The 23,607-nt window shown below is 39.4% G+C and overlaps 1 protein-coding gene across 1 annotated transcript in view; it reads left to right on the top strand.

Annotated features, from left to right (window-relative positions):
• Window positions 1-23,607, top strand: part of KCNH8 (potassium voltage-gated channel subfamily H member 8) — a 358,017-nt gene that overhangs the window by 296,149 nt on the left and 38,261 nt on the right. The window contains exons 9-11 of the mRNA XM_077750888.1: window positions 1,960-2,159; window positions 3,040-3,289; window positions 9,682-9,896. Of these exons, the coding sequence (XP_077607014.1) occupies window positions 1,960-2,159; window positions 3,040-3,289; window positions 9,682-9,896 (665 nt within the window). The remainder of the gene's footprint in view (window positions 1-1,959; window positions 2,160-3,039; window positions 3,290-9,681; window positions 9,897-23,607) is intronic.

Raw genomic sequence — 23,607 nt, 5'->3', positions numbered from 1 at the left:
GCAGTATAAATAAGGGACTACTATGCCCATTTATACATAAGGGAACTGTGTCCACCTAAGTGAATTAGGTTATCTTCCCAAGTTCACAATTAGGAAGTGAGTGCCAAAGTCAGTTTCAAATCCTGATGCGATTAATTCTGAAGTCCATCTTCTCACTGCNGCAGTATAAATAAGGGACTACTATGCCCATTTATACATAAGGGAACTGTGTCCACCTAAGTGAATTAGGTTATCTTCCCAAGTTCACAATTAGGAAGTGAGTGCCAAAGTCAGTTTCAAATCCTGATGCGATTAATTCTGAAGTCCATCTTCTCACTGCAACATTATATTCCTCCTGTATATAGACCCTAAGTTTTACCCTATTCTAGTAACTTTTCCAAAATATTGAGGGTTTCCTTATTATTACCAGCTGTCTTTAGAGGCATGGTGACCATACCTTTCATAGAGAAATTATGATATATAACCTGAAAGAATTTTAATTCCAATGTTAGATTAGATTGAAATTAGTATGCCAGTGGTCTCTACTCTGGCAAATGTAGAGGAAAGAAAGAATTTTGTTTGGGGCTATCCTGAAATGGGGTAGAGATTCAGGAAGATAGATGCGGTAATATGTTGGTGTATTTGCACTAATGTATCCATTTTGCTAATAAGAAACTTTAACAGAGCTCCTCGGACATTGAGATTTTGGTACAGGGACACTTTGAGAGATTCTAATAGACAAACTACTAAATTTGTAGTCTTTTTTTTTTTTAACCAAAAACTGCTGAGCTGAAATCTGAGTATCACTGAGACTTATCTGCCCATAAATGTAACTATACCAGCCTTCATGTCCTCCAATGTCACAGACCCAGATGAGTCTAAGAACTTCTTGGACTATGTGCTGGCATCTGCAGAGGCCATTCCAGTTCTGTTTGGCTAATGACTATTCAGTGCAAATTCCTGTCCTGTCTTTTCTGATTTTAAGATACCTGATCACTCCCCACAGTGGGCAACTCCTAGAAATCACTTTTTTTCCAGTAGAAGACCCATCTCCAATCCCCACCAACTCTTGAATTCATGTGAACAAAGTCTTCTATCTTATTATAATCTGGTAGTGGTTTCAAAAAGGGGAAGGTTCAGTAAGAAATTGGGGATTAGATACTATCTGACTGAGAGAGCTCATCAAAACAGGAGTCTCATGTACGTGTACCACCTGGTTCTTCTCAGAGTGGTAACGATACCTCTAGGCAGAATACCAGTTTTCCTCTGTGAATGAATTTGTTTCTTTAATGGTCTCAGATGTTTTGATATCTCCTTTAAAATTTTAGTAACCACAGAGCCAAAGTGGGGTTGGCCATTGGAGCCACATTAATCTCAGCTTCAGATTGCTCAGAAAATCCTCAGTTACATTTCTAACCACTTTCTCCATACCTTTATTAATAAAACTGTGTATATTTAATATCATAAAACTAATTTTAAGTGATGGCTTAGGGGGAAAGATGAGGGCTAACCACTTATAAGAGACTCATTTTTAAAATGTATCTGTTATTATGATAATCATTGAACTATAACTTTATAGCTTATTTTATAAAATTATATTAAAATTATCTTATCATGGCTATTGAACTATACCTGTTAAAAATAATGTCGATGCAAAAAGTACAGAATAAAGTTTGTCATGGCCAGAGCGGCAGCTAACAGATTAAGTGTGAGTCAAAGGGACTTATTTTGCCTATTACTGAGCATTTTCGAAAGATATTTTACTCCGATTGATTTTTACACTGATCAAAATGATGACTTTAGGGTGCACTCTGTGGCAACGTGGCTGTACCTAAATGCTTGTCCTAAAACAGCTGTATCAACAGGGCCACATCGGCATATGCTGCAGAACTCAGGACATATAAACTGTACATTTAGACTCAAGAGGTGAGCCCCTCCATCATATTTCTCTCCCATTGTATGCTGTGTCGTCTTCTCTAGCCTTGATGCACGCCTTGGTGTTTGGAAACGTGACGGCGATCATACAGAGGATGTATTCCAGATGGTCCCTCTATCACACTAGAACTAAGGATCTGAAGGACTTTATACGAGTCCATCACCTGCCCCAGCAGCTCAAGCAGAGGATGCTCGAATATTTCCAAACAACCTGGTCAGTCAACAATGGAATAGATTCAAATGAGGTAATGCTGATTTCTCATATTGAGGTTTTCAGGCAGAAAGCACATATTCTTAGGTAAAAGCAAGATGCTCGAATGCAGGTCTTGGAAGTAAAGTACACACCTACCAACTACTTTACTTGTAATTTTGAATCCCTCATGAAACCCAGTCTATTTTCTTTCATCTGCTTTGGCTTATGTTTTCATTATGCCACTTTGGGTTGACCGACATTTTACCTTAATTTGCTATTTTGGTCAGTTGGGTCAACTAACTTTCATTCTCATTGACCCTCTCTGAGGAGAGCCAATTCTTATGACTATTAAATGGTGTAATCTTTAAATATTAGATCAACAAAGTTAATGTGTGCCTTTAAAACCAACAAAGCAGAAAAAGAAAATGTCTTCCAGCACTTGTGTTATCTGTAGACTTCCAAGAATACACTAGACCACCACAGTAAGAAAGGTACCTCATAAATCAAGCAAATGTGCTACCGCTCCCTAATCAAACCAGTAATCCATACTTTTAACTTATGATTCGGTTTCTTTTCTCTTCATATGATCATAATTCTAGAGGAAACACCGGTGGGTCTAAAGTCCATATCTTCTGTCCCGAGTAGGAGTCTTTTTGAGAACCATATCACAGTAAGCCATACACTTTCATTCTAGAGTCTTTTTATCCATGTATTCTATTTCCCCAGCCTTATTAGTAGCTGATGTTTAATTAGCACCTAACTGGGGTCACAGTCGCTAAAAAAAATCTCTCCAGGACAATTACATACATATATTTCCTCTTCCGTATTCTTGTTGGTCAAGCCTTGGGAAGAACATCCCCGTAAGACATCTTGCAGAGTGTATCAATTAGACTAGACTTACCCCAACTTGATTTCTTCTTTCATCTTGACAGCTTTTGAAAGACTTTCCAGATGAGCTGCGTTCTGACATCACTATGCATTTGAACAAGGAGATCTTACAGTTGTCCCTTTTTGAGTGTGCCAGCCGGGGCTGCCTCAGGTCTCTGTCTCTCCACATCAAAACCTCTTTCTGTGCTCCGGGGGAGTATCTGCTGCGTCAAGGAGATGCTTTGCAGGCCATCTACTTTGTATGCTCAGGCTCCATGGAAGTTCTTAAAGACAGCATGGTGCTGGCTATTCTTGGTACGTCGGTGTTGAAAAGCTTCACGAAATTTCACCCAAGAGAATAAGTTAAAAAGAAAAAATGGCAGCGGGGAAGTGGGGGATACTACTATTGCGAATAAGAAAATTCTGGATGAAAGATGGAATCAGGATTATTCTTTAAATGGATTTAATCTGCCACATATGTATTATTATTGTTATGCCACATACTGAGTTTACACTGTGCTAAGTGTTACATTCAGCATATCATTTGATTCTTGCTAAAGATCCAGTACTGGGATGCCTGGGTGGTTCAGTCGGCTGAGCGTCAGACTCTTGATTTTGGCTCAGGCCGTGATCTCCTCATGGTTCATGGGATCAAGCCCTGCATAGGGCTCTGCATTGGCAGTGCAGAGCCGGCTTGGGATTCTCTCTTCCCCTCTCTCTTTGCCCCTCCCCTACTCGCATATGTGTGCTCACTCTCTATCTGGATTCATAGTACTGGATTAAAAACAAATCAAGGAGCACCTGGGTGGCTCAGTTGTTCAAGTGTCTGACTTTGGCTCAGACTATGATCTCACGGTACGGTTCATGAGACTGAGCCCCACATTGGGCTCTTTGCTGTCAGGGCAGAGCCTGCTTCAGATCCTTTGTCTCCCTGTCTCTCTACCCCTCCCCCAATTTCTCTTGAGCTCTGTCTCTCTCTCAAAAATAAATAAACATTTAAAAAATTTGTTTAAATCCAGCAGTATGAATACCCCATTTTACAAATGACTAAATAGTATGTTAGCTTAATTTGCCCAAATAACATAAGAAAATGAGCACAGTTCTTTCTGATTCCTAAAGCCAGATTATTAGTCATGATGCCTGTTGCCTTTTAGTGAAATAGCTGGTCAATTTTAAAAGGGCATTTTTGTATTTTTGTGGAGAACAAAGTCAGAGAAGAACATAAAAATGGTCCCATCTGTGCTAGAAATAACACAAAAATGATTATGCACTGAGGATAAGCTCTCATTGCAATCACTAACCCAATATTGTCAAGGTAGCCATAGGCCTCTTTTTATTTTTGACTCCCTCAAAGAAAAGTCACAAAAAAGTTTGTGAAGATTTTGTACCACAAAACTGACTACCAACTTTTTTTAATGTTTTATTTATTTCTGAGAGAGAGAGTGCACGTGAGCAGAGGAGGGTCAGAGAGAGAGGGAGGTACAGAATCTGAAGCAGGCTCCAGGCTCTGAGCTAGCTGTCAGCACAGAGCCCGACACGGGGCTTGAACCCATGAACCATGAGATCATGACCTGAGCCGAAGTCGTACGCCTAACCAACTGAGCCACCCAGGCTCCATGACTCCCAACTTTTAAGACATAACTGGTGTTCATTGAAATTTAAAGGTCAGCTGACGAAAGGTGTCATGTAGAGCTAATATAGAAAAATTCCTACCCACAATTTTATGTGTACTTCTTTTAAAATCACTCTTTTCTTTTTTTATTTATTCAAATATTTATTGAGGGCCTATGAATGTGACAGGTTGTGATCTAAACAATAAATATATTTTGAACACCAATGTAGTGCACCACTGTTTGGAATTTGTGTTAATAAAAAGGGGCTCATTTATTTTTAATATATTTAAGAACTAAGATTTAGAAACAACTTAACCATTTATAAAATATTTTTATATGTGGGGTCTTATTTAAGCCTTCCTAACACAAAGAGATAGATAAGAGTGTTATTTTCTGTTTTTCCCAAGTCAAAGCTAACCTAGGTCTTTTGACTCCATATCCAGGGCTCTTCTCCACCTCTAAGCAATGCCTACTATTCTATATAATCACTGTAAGCCTGCTATCACTGGATTCTAGTTGTAAGCTTCAAGACAGATTATACTTTGGAAAAGGAAAGAAGAGAACTAAAATTTATTTAATCCCTAATATGAGCTGGGTGTTTTATATCCGTTATCCAATTTAAGTCCTCCTGGCCCATTAGGCAGGTGTGATTATCCCCAGTTAAAGGTGAGAAGGTGGAGGCTGGCAAATAGTGAAATAGCCAGGTGCTTCTCATTGCTTCATGTGCACTCATTTGGCCACCTACCAGGGAAAAGGTAGGGCTTGCCTTTCAAAGCTTCGGCTCACTTCTTGACTCCCCCTCTTATGTTTTTCTCTTTACAGAAAGGCAGTGATGGAAGAGCAACTGACAGAGTTTATTTTCAACTTGGCCGGTTCATTATCAGTGTTAGAGTGAGGCTTTCTGTGTTTGTGTTTTTAAGAGAATTTAACATTCCTCCTCACTGATCAACTCTGTGAAGTTAAAGGCCATTCTGTTATTTCATGATTCTAAATTATAATTGATAATTATTCCTAAATTTGCTTTAACAAGTTAACTTTAATCATAAAATACTTTCCCATGGGTTTTCTTAGGACTATGTAAGTTTCATAGCCTGCCTATTGACATAGCCCCCTTTTTTTTTTTTATTTCTAGGAGAGAGAGAGAGAGAGAGAGAGAGAGAGACAGCGTGAGCAGGGGAGGGTCAGAGAGAGAGGGAGTCACAGACTGAAACAGGCTCCAGGCTCTGAGCCGGCAGTCAGCACAGAGCCTGACGCGGGGCTCGAACCCACGAACCGCAAGATCATGACCTAAGCGAAGGTCGGATGCTTAACCGACTAAGCCACCCAGGCGCCCCGACATAGCCTCCTTTTAAAAGGGCATATAGTTATTTTTCCAGAACTGTATGGCTTCATATGCTTGTAAGCAAAAATAGTGCATGATGTTTAAATATATATAATGTGTTTTGATCCCGTAATTACGGTGTATTTTTACATTTGGTAACTAGCAACGATACTAGGGATGGGAATATGAAGGCATCCTCCATAACGTTAGAACATAATAGGTACAAATACGATGGCTTCTAATAAATTAGCATTGTTTGTAATACATAATTCAACTGGATTTTCTTATTTAAAACATTCTCCTCACAAGGGCACTTGTGGGGATGAGCACTGAGTGTTATGTGGAAACTAATTTGACAATAAACTATTTGTAAAAAAAAATAAAAAAATAAAAATAAAACATTCTCCTCACAGCTGAAAGACTTAATCCATTGCCTTTTGCTCTTGGCCCCAATTTCCTTCATAAATTATGATTTTCATGATTAGCATTTTCACATATTCGTTTCCACAACATCAAAAGTGATTTAAGTGCAAATTTGCCACATGACCATTCTAAGTACTCCTGTGTGGTATTGGGGCTAAATCCAGACAAGGATAACGAATTATTAATATTTTATCTCTGTGATTAACATTACTTCAGTGGAGACTGAGTATTTTACTTTCCCTATGGTAATATTGTCTTTTAGGGCCAATTAAAATCAATACTGACTTTGATACACTTAAGCACATGGCTTCACATTTGATCTGTAGATATTTAATACATGTTCACTTTGCCAACAAAATGAATTAATATATGATGTTGTAGAGAAGAAGGATCACCAAACAGCTGTCAAACCATAACTTATTCAAGCAACTCAGTTGTCCAATCAATACATGAAGACATTTCTTAATCTGATGCCTGGGGAGGCAGTTGACATAGAGGCAAGGATTTGTTACGGGGATAGAAATTGTTTGCTTTGTACACCTTCATTTCATGTCCTGGTAATTGTGTTTTTCCACCAATTTCTTCACAGTTGTTTAAAAGAAAATGACAAAGCACTGATAAAGGTGCTCTTCACAGATGGTATTAGTCTACCTAATTATAATTAAACATGCTATTGCTCTAGCCTGGACAGTTTACAGATCCATCCCATCAGCTACCCCCACCCTCTGTGGAAGAATAACTGGTTAGCAAATATCAATAATAGAAATCTGAAAAATGGAGGTAGTAGGGGACCAAAGAGACCTTTCTCTTCTTTTAGAAATAAGGATACCAAGACCTAGAGTAATTAGGACACTTAGATGAAGGTCCTAAATCAAGATAGTGAGAAATCCATACGACTGTAAAATCAGCAAGGATGCAAACCATGTTGTAATTTACCAGTGCTCAACTTGCCAGGACTCAACACAATGTCTGGAACACATGTCAGTGCTTCATAAATACTCACTTAATGAATAAATAAACTGGAATTCTTTCTAGGGTGCCAAGTTTGGCAAGATGGTGGTATTTTATAGCTGGGGGTCATCATGACTTAAATAGTCAAGCTACAGTCACCCTAGGTAGGAAAGTATGATGACTCTAAAGTCATCCTAGGGGCTTCTGGGTGGCTTAGTCAGTTAAGCGTCTCGCTTTGGCTCAGGTCATGATCTCACGGTTCGTGGGTTTGAGCCCTGTGTCCAGCTCTGTGCTGGTAGCTCAGAGCCTGGAGCCAACTTCGGATTCCATGTCTCCCTCTCTCTCTGTCACTGTCCCTCCCACTAGCTCTTGAAAATAAATAAAGATTAAAAAAATTTTTTTAATAAATAAAGTCATCCCAAACAGCAGTTGCTTCACAGAAAAAATGTAAATGTTCTTTGCGGCAAGACACTGCATCATGATAAATTCTCCTGAGATATACAAATTTCAAAATCTGCTGTATTCAAAGCATTTGGGCTATATATTTATATTAGTGCCCAACTTTGAGTTTTTGAGCACTAATTTAGATTTCTAATAAAATATGTGAGAAACAGAATTTCCAAGGTTAGCATTGTTGATAACATTTAAAGCCAACTTGACTTCTCTATCACTATGTGGCTATTTATTCCCTTAGCATCTGTAAACGTAGATTTTAGCCCTTTTTCTCTTTGGCCAAATAGGCTCAACTTCAAGGTTTAAGTTTAATGTTAATTGAAAAATAATACTCAAATGTAATCCAATAATTTCAGATGTTCAATTTTAACTGTTTTATTTTTATGAATATTTCAGGTATTCCTGGTTAATTTGGTATGTTTCTTTTTTCCTGTGAAATTCAATAAAACAGAATTTAATGAAGCCCGATACAAGTTTTTTGGGCTTTGCTTCCCAAAATGCTGGGCACAATAAAGAAATGAAAATATACAAGTTAAAAACTTAACTGAACAGGGGACAGGGCAATTTGTTCTATACCATTCCAAAGATACTATTTGCTTGGTGGTTTTTCTGTCGATCAATTGTTGGTTATTGATTCCCTCTGAAATGGAGAAAAGTGGCCATTTAAGAAATAATAAAATTTAAACCCCAGGCAGAAGGACAAAGCAAAGAAACTCCTAAGTGGTAGCCATGAATCTGATGCCAATATCCTCTGTGAACTTAGCTCATATTACTTCAGCCTTTAACCTAAGTTTGTCTGAGAACTGAATGGATTTTCTTTCAAGTGTCTTACAAGGATGCTGATAATGGCTGTGTCTAAAATAAATCTGAAGCTGTAATCAGTTTTTTGTTAGCACTTACATTTTTGCTCACCTTCCTGCTAAACGAAACTGATTCAAATCAGGTGAAAGATTTTAACGATTCAAATTCATTGGCCAATATTATCTAATCATAAACTCAAGGAAGCCAGCTAGTTCCAGGCAGGTGAATCTAGCCTAAGACTGATAGGCGGAGGTATTGCAGGCAAAGTATCAGGGGTGCTGGGTGTGGGGTGGGCACAGATCACCAAGCAGTGGTATGTCTCTCTCCCTGCAGTAGCACAAGCAAAAAGCTCATGGTTTTCATTTATTCACCTTCTTTTTTGATTGAAAAATTGGGCTTTTACACTGTCACAGAGTATTAGAACTGCAGCTCATGTTTTACATGTTTATGTAGTAGATTTCACCATCCATGTTGGGCAATACTTATGTCTGCCTCCCAGTTCTGAGAAGAGGGAGACAGGGCACCTCCTCCTCCCTTTCCCTCCTGTCTCGTAGACATGTTTAGAGGTAAATAAAACAACCTGAGTATGTTAGAAAGCTGATGATGAAGCCCACCTTACTGTGTTAGAATCAAAATTATTAATACACACCTGATGGTCTCATACCGAGCCTTTTTGCACTCAAAAAAAATCAGAGCCATTATTATTTCCTTTGAACAGTTGAGGAAACTAACACAAATGTCAACTTCTCTGTCTAAAGTCATTTCTGGAATGTTGAAGGACTGTCTGGAGCCCACCTATAACCTACAGCTCCCAACTCTGGCTCTCCTAGACCTTACCCCGCAGACTAACATTCTCGCTGGGAACAGTTTTGCCTACCAGAGGACATTTGGCAGTATCTGAAGATATTTGGGGCTGTCACCACTGAGGGTCAGGGATATGAGCTGCTGCTAAACATTCTACTGTGCAGAAAGCCCCCACCACAAAGAATTACCAGACCCTGAATCTCAACACCACTGAGATGAAGGTTTCTTTTTCCTTTGCGGTGTCATCTCAGAGAGGCGAAGCCTGTAAGTCAGATAAGGTCTCCAGTCTCAGCTTGCTTTTTCCTTAAAATTGACCTATCTCCTTTTTTCACTGTTTCAAGGGAAAGGAGACTTAATTGGAGCAAATTTATCAATTAAGGACCAAGTGATCAAGACCAACGCAGATGTGAAGGCTTTAACCTACTGTGATCTTCAGTGCATCATCCTCAAAGGACTCTTTGAAGTGCTAGACCTTTACCCGGAATATGCTCACAAATTCGTGGAAGACATTCAGCACGACCTCACATACAACCTTCGAGAAGGTCATGAGAGTGATGTAAGTCTCACTTCTAATTAGTGCCGAGACCTAAAACGTGGGGCCTGGAGATCATTTATAACAGCAAAGGTGTATGTCATGACTTCACTTGAAAAGTCTCTGAATGAATAAGGTATGATTATTCAACCACTAAGCCGAACAATTAAATAATTAGCTAGAAGTCAAGCCTGCAGTTTGTTATCAGTGTCCTAGGAAAATATTATTTTTAGAAGACCTCCCTTAATTCAGTTTCTTTCTTGTTTATTTCCATGTGCTTATGAGAATCAGTTTCAATGATATATAAGATTTAGCTACAGATGTACCATTTCTCCAGAATTTCAAGATTCAGAGAGAATACATGGCTCAGAGTTTGCTACATTAGTAAGTGTTTACTATTCTACTTGCTTGTTAGGGAGTTTGCTCAAAAATAATCTTTTTGTTAACCGGTACCCAAAACAGTCTATCTTAAAATGACTAAATATGCATAAAAGGATTCAAGCCAAAGATTGTCACACTGAAAGCATAATGAGCATTTTGTGAAACTATGTATTTGCTGCATGCTGCAGTTTATACAAACAGCTTTCCTAACAAAATAGGTACTATGCTACACCCTGTGAGTAAGCTGATCACGAACATGACTTCATTAGATGTGTCAGAAGCACAAATAATTTAATAGGAATGATTATTGAAAGGCAAGCAAGAGCATGCATAGCGTTCTGTAACAAAAGGCTTGATCTGCTGCCTTGAGTTTTGTCCCAGATATTTGCAATACTCCATTTTTTTTTCCCGAGGAGCTATTGTTTTTACTAACCCGTGTTGTGCAGGCATTTTGTTGGCCATTAACATTTCTCGCTTTGGAAGACAGAGAAAGAATACACATTGTATATTACTTCATCTTGATTGAGGATATCAAATGACAGTCAATATGTAGATGGCATACCATTCTGAAGTTCAAGAGTAACCAGTTTGGGACGTGTGCTTCTCTCTGTTAACGATAGTAAACAGCAAAGGAGGTCTCAATGTTTGGGGGGAACTTATTTGTGCTAAGCATTCTGCCTAGATAAAGCATCTCATTTAGTGCTTGCAGTGACTTTTTAAAATCTATCCATTTCTGTGGAGCAGAAAACAGATTCAGAATGGCTAAGTAACATGTATATAATCACAGAGACTTGTAGGGACAGAGCCTGAGCACAGATATCTGTCATTCTAAAATCTATACACTGTTAGTTATATTATCTCTTATTGAAAATACTTTCATATCTCCCAATTCAACAGATGGACTTTATAACGACATGTGTCTTTTGTAGTTGCTATGACAGCCTAATGTGACAACCATTTTTGAAAAGTGGAGGTGTGCTAGAGGAAGCAATTGAAGAGGAAAGAAGAAATGAGAGTAAAAGCGAACATGCCTCTGCATAGTAAAATGGAAATATTGGATCTCAACCCCTGCCTTTTTATTTTATTCCTTTTTAAGGATCCACATATCAAATCTTTGATTGAATTTTTATCCCTTTTTTTTCCCCTATTTGCTGGACCATTAATCATAGTGATTTTTGAACTCCAATACCTGATTGCCATTGGGTTATTTTCATTATCTGTTATTTCTCTTGTGTTGTTTTGTTTTGTTGTGGTCATTCGGTTCCTTCTCTTCAGCAGATGACATACTTTTGTGTAAATGTAGATGTCGCTTATGAAAGCTGGTCCTATTATTTTCCTCCAAACAGGCTTAGGTTTCCTTCTGGCAGGCAGATCACGGTCCAGCCACTTCCATCCTATCCAGAGCTCCTCTTCGGCTTTGTCAGGCTGCTCTGTTTTAGCTTTGCCCAACCTCCAGGGCTTTAGGACATGGTTTTTCCAGGATCTCAACTAAAAGCCTTAGATGTTTCCCAGCACCTCCCCTATTTGGTGGGGCTTGAACTCCACCCTCCCTCTCCTCGGTACTGCATGGTGGTTGAAACCTCTGCTCTGCCATTACCCTCCCAGTTGCAATTTTGTTCTGAGTCTCTTGGAGCACTGACTTGCGTGGGCTCACGTTGGGCTCATGCCTCCAAGGTCACACTGCGGCACTTACCAATTATTCTCTGGGATTTTACTCCTCAAATCCCAGGTGGTTCGTTCACCTGGACTCCATCCTCTGTCTCCTGACCCAGTAAGACTGTTCCTTTCTATTCTACTCTCTTCCACCTCACAATGAAATAGCAAACTCCCTCAAGAAGATACTTGGGTAAATGCAGAGCACACGCTGCTGTGCTCAGGGACCACAGCCCTTCAAGTCTTCGCTCGGCAGATTGTCCTCCAGTGCTTTCAAACAGTTATTTTGTGTATTTTGTCCAGCTTTACTTTTTACTAGAGGGTTAGTTCAATATAAGCTATTTCATTATAGCTGCACTCAGAAGTATTGCTTTTTTTCAGAGGGCCCCTTATCAACTGCATTTTAAAGGCAAATGGGAACTGAAGCTTACCACCAAAACCTTTATTGTTTTGTTTTTCCCAATCATTCATCACTCAAAACTTCTCTCTCATTCTCTCTCTCTCTTTCTCTCTGTCTCTTTCTCTCTCTCTCTCTCTCTCTCAATTTTGGGATGCTATGCCTTCTGAAGGCTAGATATATTTGGACCACCTTCCCCGTAATTCCATGCCCTGGGGAAAAGTCTTCTGCTCTTTCTAAACATACTACACCTTCTAGGCAAGTTTGTATTCTGATGGTAACCCCAGATTATGGATTCTTGCTTTGCTTTGCAACTCTGCTCTGCTATCAGACCAATGTGAAACCCAGCCCCTTTCCTTACATGTTCACACAAATAAAAATGTTGAATCCCACAGGATTTTTAGTGGGTTGAAAACTCTGTGGAATGTTGATCAATGGGTTGTAGAAGAAGGCACATTTGCATAATAGAAATGCAAACGATATAAATGTAATATATCTATATATCCCTCAGCCCTTTCTTGCTGCTATCATCACTCTCCCCTCCTCTTGCTCTCTCTTCATCTCCAAATTCCCCATTATCACTGATACATATTAGTTTAACACCCACTCTTTGGTTGCCTTTCACCTTTCTGATTTTGTCTTCTGGATTCACCTTTTGCCTCCTGGTACATAGTAGACCCACAGGTGTCATGGACCATCTGGGTAAAGAGAAGACTGACGGTCAACCCTTTCTGAAATAAAGACCATAAAAGCATTTTAAGAAATAGTCAAGATATAACTTCTAGAGTGCTGATGCATAGGGGCACATGTACCCCAATGGTCATAGCAGCACTCTCAACAAATGCCAAAACATGGAAAGAGCCTAAGTGTCCATCAACGGATAAATGGATCAAGAAGACATGATTTTTCTATACAATGGAATACTACATGGCAATGAGAAATGTTCGCTTTTTCCTACCAGGATGTCTACTTTATGAAGGCATTATTTTACTCTATACTATATCTCCAGTGCCTAAGTCAGAGCCTAATATAGAGTTAACTTTAATATATATTCAGTGAGTGAATGCATGAACATCAAAAAGTTTACTTTGCAACCTGGAACTTCTGTGAAATTTTGAGTTAACAAATAAAGCACTGAAAACATCAGCCAAGAAGCCAGTAAATGGAATTTAAAATTCAAAGTTAAGAGGGGCGCCTGGCTGGCTCGGTCTGTAGAGGATATGACTCTTGATCTCAGGACCGTGAGTTCAAGCCCCACCTTGAGCCTAGAGCTTACTTAAAAAATAAAATGAAACAAAAAGTTAAGAGAATTGAGAATTATATTTCTGAGAAGTTACAAGGCCTCAGAAAGTATCTATGGTAAGATTAAAAGAACAAATGGAAAGAATAGGTAAAATGGAGATGCTATTTTTCACTTCCCCCAAGTTCAAAGCAAGAGGCTTTCAAAAGCCATAGGACAAATTTAAGCCGAATAAAAAGGGAAAAGAAAACCCTTGCAGTATAAGTAATGGAATCCTCCAGGTGGTTTGGTATAGTAAGTTGTGTTTAAATGGAAAAGGATCTGCCTTCAAATCTAAGCTAACACATGCATTTTCTGTAGAAATAGGTGGACTGTTATAACACTAATACCCCCAGATAGTAGAGAATCAATACTTTTAACCATTAAATCACTCTGGACTGTTATTCAGCTCCAATTTATTGCCTGGGGAATGAGACTACAAACTTTTTGAGTGAAATGAATTTCCATGTGGAAAATTCCAGGGTCTAGGAAAGCAGCTCATCTATGTTTATAAAATATTTCATCAAAATATAACACATGGATCTGTTGCACTTAATGGTAAACTGTGAGGTAAAGGTCTCTCGTGTGTGTGGTGGAATCACTGGTCAAGTATATCTCAGGTTCCTTGGTTAGCATTAGCTTCAGTGGTATCTGAACGTGAATTTATATTTCCATCTGGGTCTGGACCCCATGTCTTTAATATGCCAAGGTGAATCTTTATTTTGTTTAAAATTCTCAGAAGATAGACGCTGTCTTAAATACAAATAACATCGGAAAAAGTACCTAATTGCCAAGTTCTATTGAGATGTGTCCACTGGACCATTCCTCATGTAATTACACTGCACTGTATCCAGGAGGTTTGACTCTGTGCGTCCACCCTTAGATACAAATAAGCCTGAATAGATCTTTCAAATGAAGCCTGTGATTTGCCAACATCTCTTGCCACCTATGTGACTATATTACGATTTAATTCGAGATTGTACTGAAAAGAGGGCTATTTCCAAAGGAGGAAGTTGGTTTAAATTTAGTCCTCATTTCAGACTGGAATAAGGTGGGGCGGCTTGGAAGCAATTTTCTTAAAAATGATTTACCGAATAGTTATAATTGAAAAAATCGTATCTGACAGCCCAGCCACTTAGCTTTTTGAGAGTAGCCTGCGTGTAGGTGTGCATCTGCTAGCTCAGTCTTGTGTAATAAGAGAACATAATTAATTCTGCACCTTTTTGAGATAATTGTTCGTAGAAAACTGCATAATGAAGGGTTCACATGTCATTTGATCATGTCAGCTTTCCTTACGATCCCAGGAGCAACAGATGTTTTCTTTGTCAGTTGTATATTTTAAAATACTCTCCCAACAAGAAATATCTTGTAGCAAATTGTGTTACCTACCATACATACACTTTAGTGACACTGAAGATGTGGTGTCAGATATGCTAGGAAAAGCTCAGAAAATAATGGCCTGGAAGTTTCACTTGCATCCAGTATATTTTTTGTGTTCTGAAACTCTTCTCTGAAAGTCTCCAAAAATTGTGTTTTGGGTAGTGGTCCCAGAGCCCAGCATTGTGTTTATGTTCATGGCTTTCAGTAAATGGAGATTGCTGTTGAACTTCTGGCACTTAGTGAACCCTTTGCTTGCTCTGAATGCAGCAAAAAGACCCAATATCCTGTTTTTTTCTAAGTGGTTACCCAAGCCCACTGTTTCATTCTCTCCTTTATTATTCAGTCTTGTTCCCATCTGTTTCCCCTGAAAGATCTCAGGGTAGAATGGACTCCACTGGAGTTTACATTCCTCTCTAACCTTGTTATTCCTCTCCTGCCTAGTCCCCTGCCTCACAGAGATGAAAGCTGAAAAAAGGTTACTCATACCTCTTCTCAAACCACAGACTGATTCTTTTTTAAATTCTTATTTTAGGACAGAGCTAGTGTGGGGCATTGGCAAAAGGGCCAGCCTGGTAATCCTGGTAAGTTTTGGGGCTATTCAGAATAAGGACATTGGTTGTAGGCAATAAAAACTCAATTTGAATAAAGCATTAGAAGCAGAGGAGATTTACTGTAAGTATTCCAAGCATCTTATGGGATTAAATAAAATATATATACACACATGCACACACACACACACACACACACCTGGATCTCAGAAATTCTTATAATTGCGTTAGGATTTTCTTCACATTTCTTACTTTTCCTTTCCTCTCCATTTCTTTCTCCTTCAGTCATCATGCCCTCTTTCTTTCTTTGTCCAAATGACAGGAAATGGTCACAGGCAGCAGCTCTTCAATTCCAGTGGGGAGTAGATTAAGCTGGGACTCTCTTAGTTGATGCTAGATTCCTAAAAAAGAATGAGTGGTTCAGCTCAAGTCAAGTGCCTACCCAGGTTTCATCAGTTATTGTGTGTGGGAGTGTTTGCGTGAGGGGGTCAAGGATAGAGGGAGATCACAGTGAAGTAACACGGAGGTAATGTGGTGGTTTCCATGGCAACCCATGGACGGAAGAGTTGAGAGAAGAAGGATCCAGAAAAATGGTGGGTGGTCAGAGGTAGTTGTTGGACAAATGAAGCAACGCCAGTGATTGTATGAACTGTGGGTAATCACATCAATGGTTGTACAATCATATCTCAGCAACATTTTCTTAGAAGTCAAATCTTATTTAAACGTAAATTAAAATATGAACAAATAAGAACACTCAAAAATCTTTAAAGCACCCTAAATGGGCTCTTGTTTCATCTCCTCTGGATTCTCTCTTGTGTAGCCATTTGCCAATCAAACAGCATGAGGCATACCCTGCAAGGAGCTCAGCCACAGTTTGAGGACATCTGGGTATTTTAACTTGTGTTTGCAAGTTGAACAGTGATCATTCAGATTTTTAAGCTCCTTGGGGGAAGCAGGGGTTAGCTGAGTTGGGAAAGTCAGAGGATAAAAAGGCCACCTGCTATCCCATAAACAAGACAAAAAAAGTCTTTCTTTGCCTACTTCCTTGGTTGCTCCCATCTTGCAGGGAGCAGCAGATGTTCAACCTGTAATAAAATGTGTCAGATTTGCATATGTGCCGTAGGCTGTATCCACCAGGAATCCTCAACCCTGCCCCACTATTACTCAGGGTCTTCCATTCCCCACTGCATTTTGGACGGTTGTCTAAGCCATCTGTAAGAAGTACAGAGTCCGCACTGAGTTCCCCGGTAGACGGAGGTCACGGAGTCCACCCTCATGACATGGCTATGTGACGTGAAGTTGATGTTGATACTGCTGATGATACAATAGCTCCTGTGAACCAAGTTGTAGGCTAAGCACTTTACAAACGTTGCCTTATGTTACTCTCATAATATTCTTGGAGATAAGTTATTGAGTTCATGTGCTAGATAAGAAGACTAGTTAAAGATGAGAGAGGTAGAAACTGGCCCAGAGTCCTTCAGCAAGTAAGCAAGGGAGGTCAGGCACTTCAGTCCCAAACCACCTGCATCCTAAACCCAAAGGAAACTTAGTGTAATTTTATCCATCAAAACAAAGTTTATATTTTTCCTCTGTCCCTTAATTCTATGAGCAGTGAATGCCAGCTCTATTTATTAATGGTGCATTCATGTGAAACATGTTTCATGGAAAAATAAGCTTTACACATAAGAGAAAATGAACCACAGAACTTTATGATAATTCTCCAAACTGTACACTTTCTATTTGTGCACCTTTTTCCATATGCTATACTTTGATAAGAAAGTTTTTACAAAATAAATCATTGAAGAATTCAACCAAATTATAAGTGGAGAACTCAGTTGTATACATTTAAGTTCTCTGAGAGCCATGACTATGTTTTATTTATCTTTGTAATCATTTTCCTTGTAAAACTCAGGGTACAAAGTATGTGCTTGATGAACGCTTATTGGAATTTAATTTATTCACTCTTAGATATTTTTTTCCATATCCACAGAATAATAAAATTTTAGAACTGGAAGGGATCTTAAGTACCATCTATTAAAATTCAGTTTTTTCATTTGATTACAAATGACTTAAAGGGAGAGGAAAAGAAAATGTATTCATTCACAGAACTAAAAATCTAGTCATTGGTTAGGTATATAACTTAAGTGAATTGTATACCTAAATATGTTAGAATATTCCCTTTTGCACAACGTAGACTTTTACTTTGGGATGAAGTCTTCCATCAACCAAGTATGTGTTTCAAATAAGATTCAGCAAAAATATCAAAATGTGTCTCATCAGGTTTTAATTTCTCTTGTCAATTGCATATTTAGTAGCACAGTTTCTGACCAAGAAAGGATGTTAATGTTTATTAGATATGTATCCTGAGCAAGGGAGTTCGTTTCCATTACCTCCTTTAATTTTTAATCCTTGCATCACCCCTGAATCCTTGCTTAACAAATGAAGGAACTGAGTGTCCAAGCAGTGCAACTGCCTGAGATTACAGAATCAGTCAAAGAATCAAACTGTATAAAATGGAGTCCAATTCTGGTATTCTGCATCCCAGCCTGGTACATTTGTCCACCAAAGCACTCTGCTACAAATCAGAACATAATTCTCCTAAAAGCAGTTGGTCTCCTTCAGGCATCCTAACTTACAGCAGAAGCTAAGCTGAATTTCCAGAATAACATTCACTTTAATCTTCTTAACTTAATGCTATTACTTGTCATGTCTCATCAAAAAACCCCTGTGCCTAAATGTTTCAGGAAAGACCTCTCATTAATAACAGGATGAGTAAGACAGCACAACTATTGTAGCTTGGCCATCTGACTTGTCCTTTCCCTTAGTATTTGTGCTGTCATTTGCTCCTAAATCCATCTATTTATTAAATAACCCCGTGGTCACCAACTAGCTCAGGGAGAATGTCTTTCCATTCAAGTACATGCTTTTCAGTCTTCTGTGCATATAACAATTCTTAATCCTTCCCTTGTTCTATGTTGGAAAGTAAATCTGAAATCTCAGGGGGCGCCTGGGTGGCTTAGTCGGTTGAGCATCCGACTTTCGCTTAGGTCATGATCTTGCGGTTCATGGGTTCGAGCCCCGCATCTGGCTCTGTGCTGACTGCCAGCTCAGAGCCTGGAACCTATTTCAGAGTCTATGTCTCCCTCTCTCTCTGACCCTCCCCTGCTCACGCTGTCTCTCTCTCTCTCTCTCTCTCTCTCTGTCTCCTAGAAATAAATTTTTTAAAAAATCTGAAATCTCAGATGTACATGATCATTTCAGATGTACAAAATAGTATTTCAGTTCTTTTCAGACTCTGTTTCATTGTTGTAAGAAGTTAGACACCTTCTTAGCTGGGTGCCTGGGTGACTCAGTCGATTAAGTGTCCAACCCTTAATTTGGCTAGGGTCATGATCTTCTGGTTCATAGGTTCAAGCCCCACATGAGACTCTATGCTGATGGAGGTGTGGAGCCTACTTGGGATTCTCTCCCTATCTGTCTGCCTCCACCCCCCCACCCCCCCCACACACACATATACTCTCATTCCCTCTCTCTAAAACTAAATAAACATTAAAACAAGAGAAGTTGGAGGCCTTCTTATCAATTGAAATAAAACATTCTCAGTACTTCCTTTACCTGCATATACACACAGTTATGGAGAAGAATTAAGAATAGAGATGAAAACAGCAATATTTTTAACATTTCTCAGTCAATCTTTGAATACTTTACCTGTGTATATGTTAGAATTTTTTGAGACCATAATTTTATTTTGTTTTTCCACTCAGGAATTTGATCTCCTGGGTCTTGTTAGAATAATCCTGAATGTTTTACTACAGTATATATTTCACTGTTTGGGATCTTTCACAGATCATCTTTGGGCACGGACGATATCTCTTCAGTTATCCCTTTAATCCCAAACCCAAGCTCGACGGATACAACATAGAGTCAGTGGGTGGTATGATTCAAACCGTTCTAAATGAGCTAAGTTGGTAGAAATTAAATTAAAATTAAAAACAAATTACAAAATCCCAGGATAAACATCTCTAATAGTGCTTTTCCTGTGAAGTTCCCCAAAAGGGTGTAGACAGCAGAGACGATGACATATGGTGGAGACAGTCTGCTTATGCCGCAGCACAGACTGCGCTCGGCAGGCAGATTTGGAGGCCTCCGGTTTGCTCACCATTTAAACCCAGCATTCCGAGATGCCAAACGAGTGGCGGCTTTGACTGAAGGAAGCAGTAGCCAAGGAGTCAGAAATAGGAAGCAAAGGAGATGCCAAGTGAGGGGGGAGAGGAAGCGCCTCAAGATTATGAATTGGAAGGCCAGCATGTGGTACTCATGACAACTCTGTGAGGGCGGAGGGATCCGTGGAGATCCCGTTCTGTGAAATGAATTGGGGTTTAAGGGATTTGGTTCCCGTGTCATTGAGGAAAATGATTAAGGAAAAATTCTGAGATGAACATCTGCAAGATGCTAAGCTTTTAGTGATGTGGTAATCCCACTTATGTGTTCCACCCGGAAGATTAAGTTCTTTAAAAGCAGAGCATATGGTCACCGATCTGTGTCACTGCATTTTGCCAGGATTCGTAAACAGTCCCAAGTCTGACTAGGACTAACGAAGCATGTTTAAATTCCAGGTTGTACTGTTGATACATATTTTTTTCTCTTATTAATCACACTTTCATCTTGATAGGCCAAGATGTTAGCATTATATATGAGGAAAAGAGCAAAAAATCCAAACAGCATTCTGTCAAAAAGAGCAACGAATGCTAGGTATCAGACTCAATACACACAGAAGATGCAAGCTTGGACCAAGTTTCTCTCTTTCTGTGGGCCTCCAGTTCCTCATCTCTGACCTGGATGATCGCTAAGGAACTGTCAGTCGAGTCAAGCTAAATGCTGTAACAAATAACCCCAAGTCTCAGTGACTTAATACAATGAGTAGAATAAATGACTTCTGCAGTAAAGCTCATTCATATCTGTGTACAGGTGGCAGCTTCTCACTCAATGACTCAGGAATCCAGGCTTCCACTATTTGGTGGTTCCCTCACCTCCAGATGTCAGAGTCATCTGGAACTCAGAGTCCTTCACTACACATTTTGTAGCCAGCCAGCTAACCAGTTAAGAGAGAGAGTATAGAGACTGTCATTTTATTGCTAAGGGGCCAGACCCAGAAATGGCACAGATCTCTTCTGCTCACACTCCATTGGCCGGAATGAGTCACGTGGTTCAGCCTAAGTGCCAGCATTCTGGGACATCTCATCAGGTAGTACGTCTAATAGGATGCACAGGTCCTGGTGAACAGTTAATCAGATGGTGAACAAATAACCAGCCTGAGCCATAGGACCTTCTAGTATTACCTTATCATTATTATTATTATTTTTTTGAAAGAGAAAGTGTGAGTGGGGAGAGGCAGATGGAGAGGGAGAGAGAGAATCTTAAGCAGGCCCCGTGCTCAGCACAGAGCCTGATGTAGGACTTGACCTCACTACCGTGAGATCATGACCTGAGCTGAAATCAAGAGTCAGCTGATTAGCCAACTGAGCCTCCCAGGCTCCCCTCCATTATTTTTTTATTCTAAGCCCATTGGTAAATAGGAGTGTATTCATACCTTAAAATTTTCTTCAGTTTTTCGAATAAATAATAATTGAAGACCTTCAATTTACCAATAATTCTGCGGTAATGTTACTGAGGTAATGTTTAATGTTACTTCTCCAAGTAAAAGTTAATGTTTATTTAGAAATTCTGAATGAGGGCCACCGAGGTGGCTCAGTCAGTTAAACATTCAACTCCTGGTTTCAGCTCAGGTCATGATTTCATGGTTCGTGAGATCAAGCCCCGCATGGGGCTCCACACTGACAGCACAGAGCCTTCTTGGAATTCTCTCTCTCCTTCTCTCTCTGCCTGCCTCTCCCCCATTAGTGCTCATGTGTGCACCTGCATTCTCTGTCTCTCAAACTAAGGAAACATTTTGAAAAATAGAATTTCTGAATTAGTTAACAGGGAACAGTGACAGGAGGAGAGGCTTAAAGATAACGATTTAGAGTCAGTGTCATGTAGAAGTTGCACGTCCTGAAATCTAATGGAAATAAATAGGAAATACATGACTCCCACTGTGGGACTCCAAATGACTTGTTTTTCTTTTCCCCACCCTCCCCTCCCCACCTTGCCCTGCCCATTCTCCAAATGACTTATTTTGGAAGCGTCTTTATTACCTCAAAGTAAATATGCCTTTACCAGCCAACTGAGGCCAGAATTATTCCTCTAAACAATCCAACAGGCTAGTTCCCCTCCATCCCCAAAGACACAACTTAACAGGCACAGCCTGATCCAGGAGATTAGAAACTTGAAGGACCAGTTTGTGCAAATTTGTGCAAATAATTGTGAAAGCATCATCTTCCAGCAAAGTCACTGGTGCATATTTTGCAATCATGGAAATAATCACCTTAAAACATGGAAAGAAAAGTTTATTCTTTTTTAAAAATGTCTTATTTTAGAGAGAGAGAGAAAGTTAGGCAGGCTCCATGCTCAGTGCAGAGCCTGACACGGGGCTCAATCCCATGACACTAGGATCATGACCTGAGCTGAAATCAAGAGTCAGATGCTCAACTGACTCAACTGAGCCACCCAGGAACCCCATGTTCTGAAGAAAATTATATGTATAGATTTCATGTATGTAACTAAAAGAATGATGTCTTTGTATAAACCCATAAGTACGTGGCTTAGCTCATAAATTTAGAAAGTCCCACTCTAAGAATTTACGCCCCTTCTAAATGGATATGCTTTATTCAATGTTCACACATTGCAGAGGGGTTGCACAGTGGAGCCCTCAGATAGGGCTGTTCACCTTTTTTGTTACCGTGTATAATGGACAGTGGGCTTCCTAGGCAGCAAATTAGGCATTTCACATTCGCTTTAGATGTGCCATCGGGAGTTATGATGTGAAAACTTCTCATACCAAATTGAGCATCTTCCTTCGCCGACCGGGTTTGGAACCAAAGTACTCAGCGTGTATCCCGAAAATCTTATGAAAGCAGCTATTGTGTTTCCTTACAATTACATAGTAGCTGATTTTACAAGCTAACCAGGAGCCATTGTACCCTAATCAGAAGCAGGTCATTGGGGGCATGGAATCTCAGCTCAGTATAATGAGTTTCAACTGCAAATTCTTTTAGCACTGATTAACTGCTGAACTCCCAAATCATAGAGTTGGTGCACAGCTAGCTCCTTAAGCCTGGAATCTTTCAAACTCTATGTCAGTGTGGAGAAATGGCTAGTTTTCTTCACATAATGGTGTGTATTTCCCCCCCACTTTGTCTTTCTAGAATGATAGGAACCACATATTTATAAATCTCTCTCTCTCTCAAAACCATCCTTCATTTTCCAAGTTCTTAAATAAGTATTAAGAGACTCTTTGGGTTTTCTCTTAGTTCCAAAGCCTTGTAATTCATACATTTGAATTTAGAATTTAGAGATAGGAAGTTAAAACTGTGCTTGAGTTAATTTGCATATATTATCAATGTCTTCACTGTACCCCTACCTGTGGACAGTTTGAAAGTGCCTTATTTTTTTTTAGACAAATCAATAGAATACCAAGTCATTACTTTCTGTAAAGCATTGCACCTAGTGTTGTACATAAAAGGGTTCTGTGGCATCGGATGACAGCCCTCGGCTAGGAGATCAATTTGCGGAAAACTCAGGTTTAACAAGTTCATGGTCTCTTTATTATATATCTACATATCTATTAGTTTCAGTTGGACAAACCCATCTGCGTGAATGTTTGTATATCCATAGCTAAAAATGCTCTATTTCCCATTAACTGAATTCAAAGAAACTTTTCTTCATCATCAATATATCAATAATAATATAACTACCATTTGTTATGAGGAATTAATTATTCTTTATGCCAGGCACTGAACCGAGTACTTAACAAATGCAACAATGCAAGGACTTTTTTCACCGTAAGTTTTATATGAGAATTCCTTGTGTGTCATGAAGTCCAAGTGGTAAGAGACACACTGCGCAGCAGCCTCCAAATGCTTGCTCTCCCTCCAGAGAGGGCTGGAAGGCATGGCACCACCTAGCGGTCATCTCTGGCAGGAATGTTGGGCTTTATGG

This window comes from Crocuta crocuta, unplaced genomic scaffold (genome assembly GCF_008692635.1).
Source record: "Crocuta crocuta isolate KB4526 unplaced genomic scaffold, BGI_CrCroc_1.0 scaffold279, whole genome shotgun sequence".
Classification (NCBI taxonomy): Eukaryota; Metazoa; Chordata; class Mammalia; order Carnivora; family Hyaenidae; genus Crocuta; species Crocuta crocuta.
The sequence above is the reverse complement of the archived record's forward strand: the minus strand, read 5'-3'. Positions and strand labels throughout refer to the sequence as shown.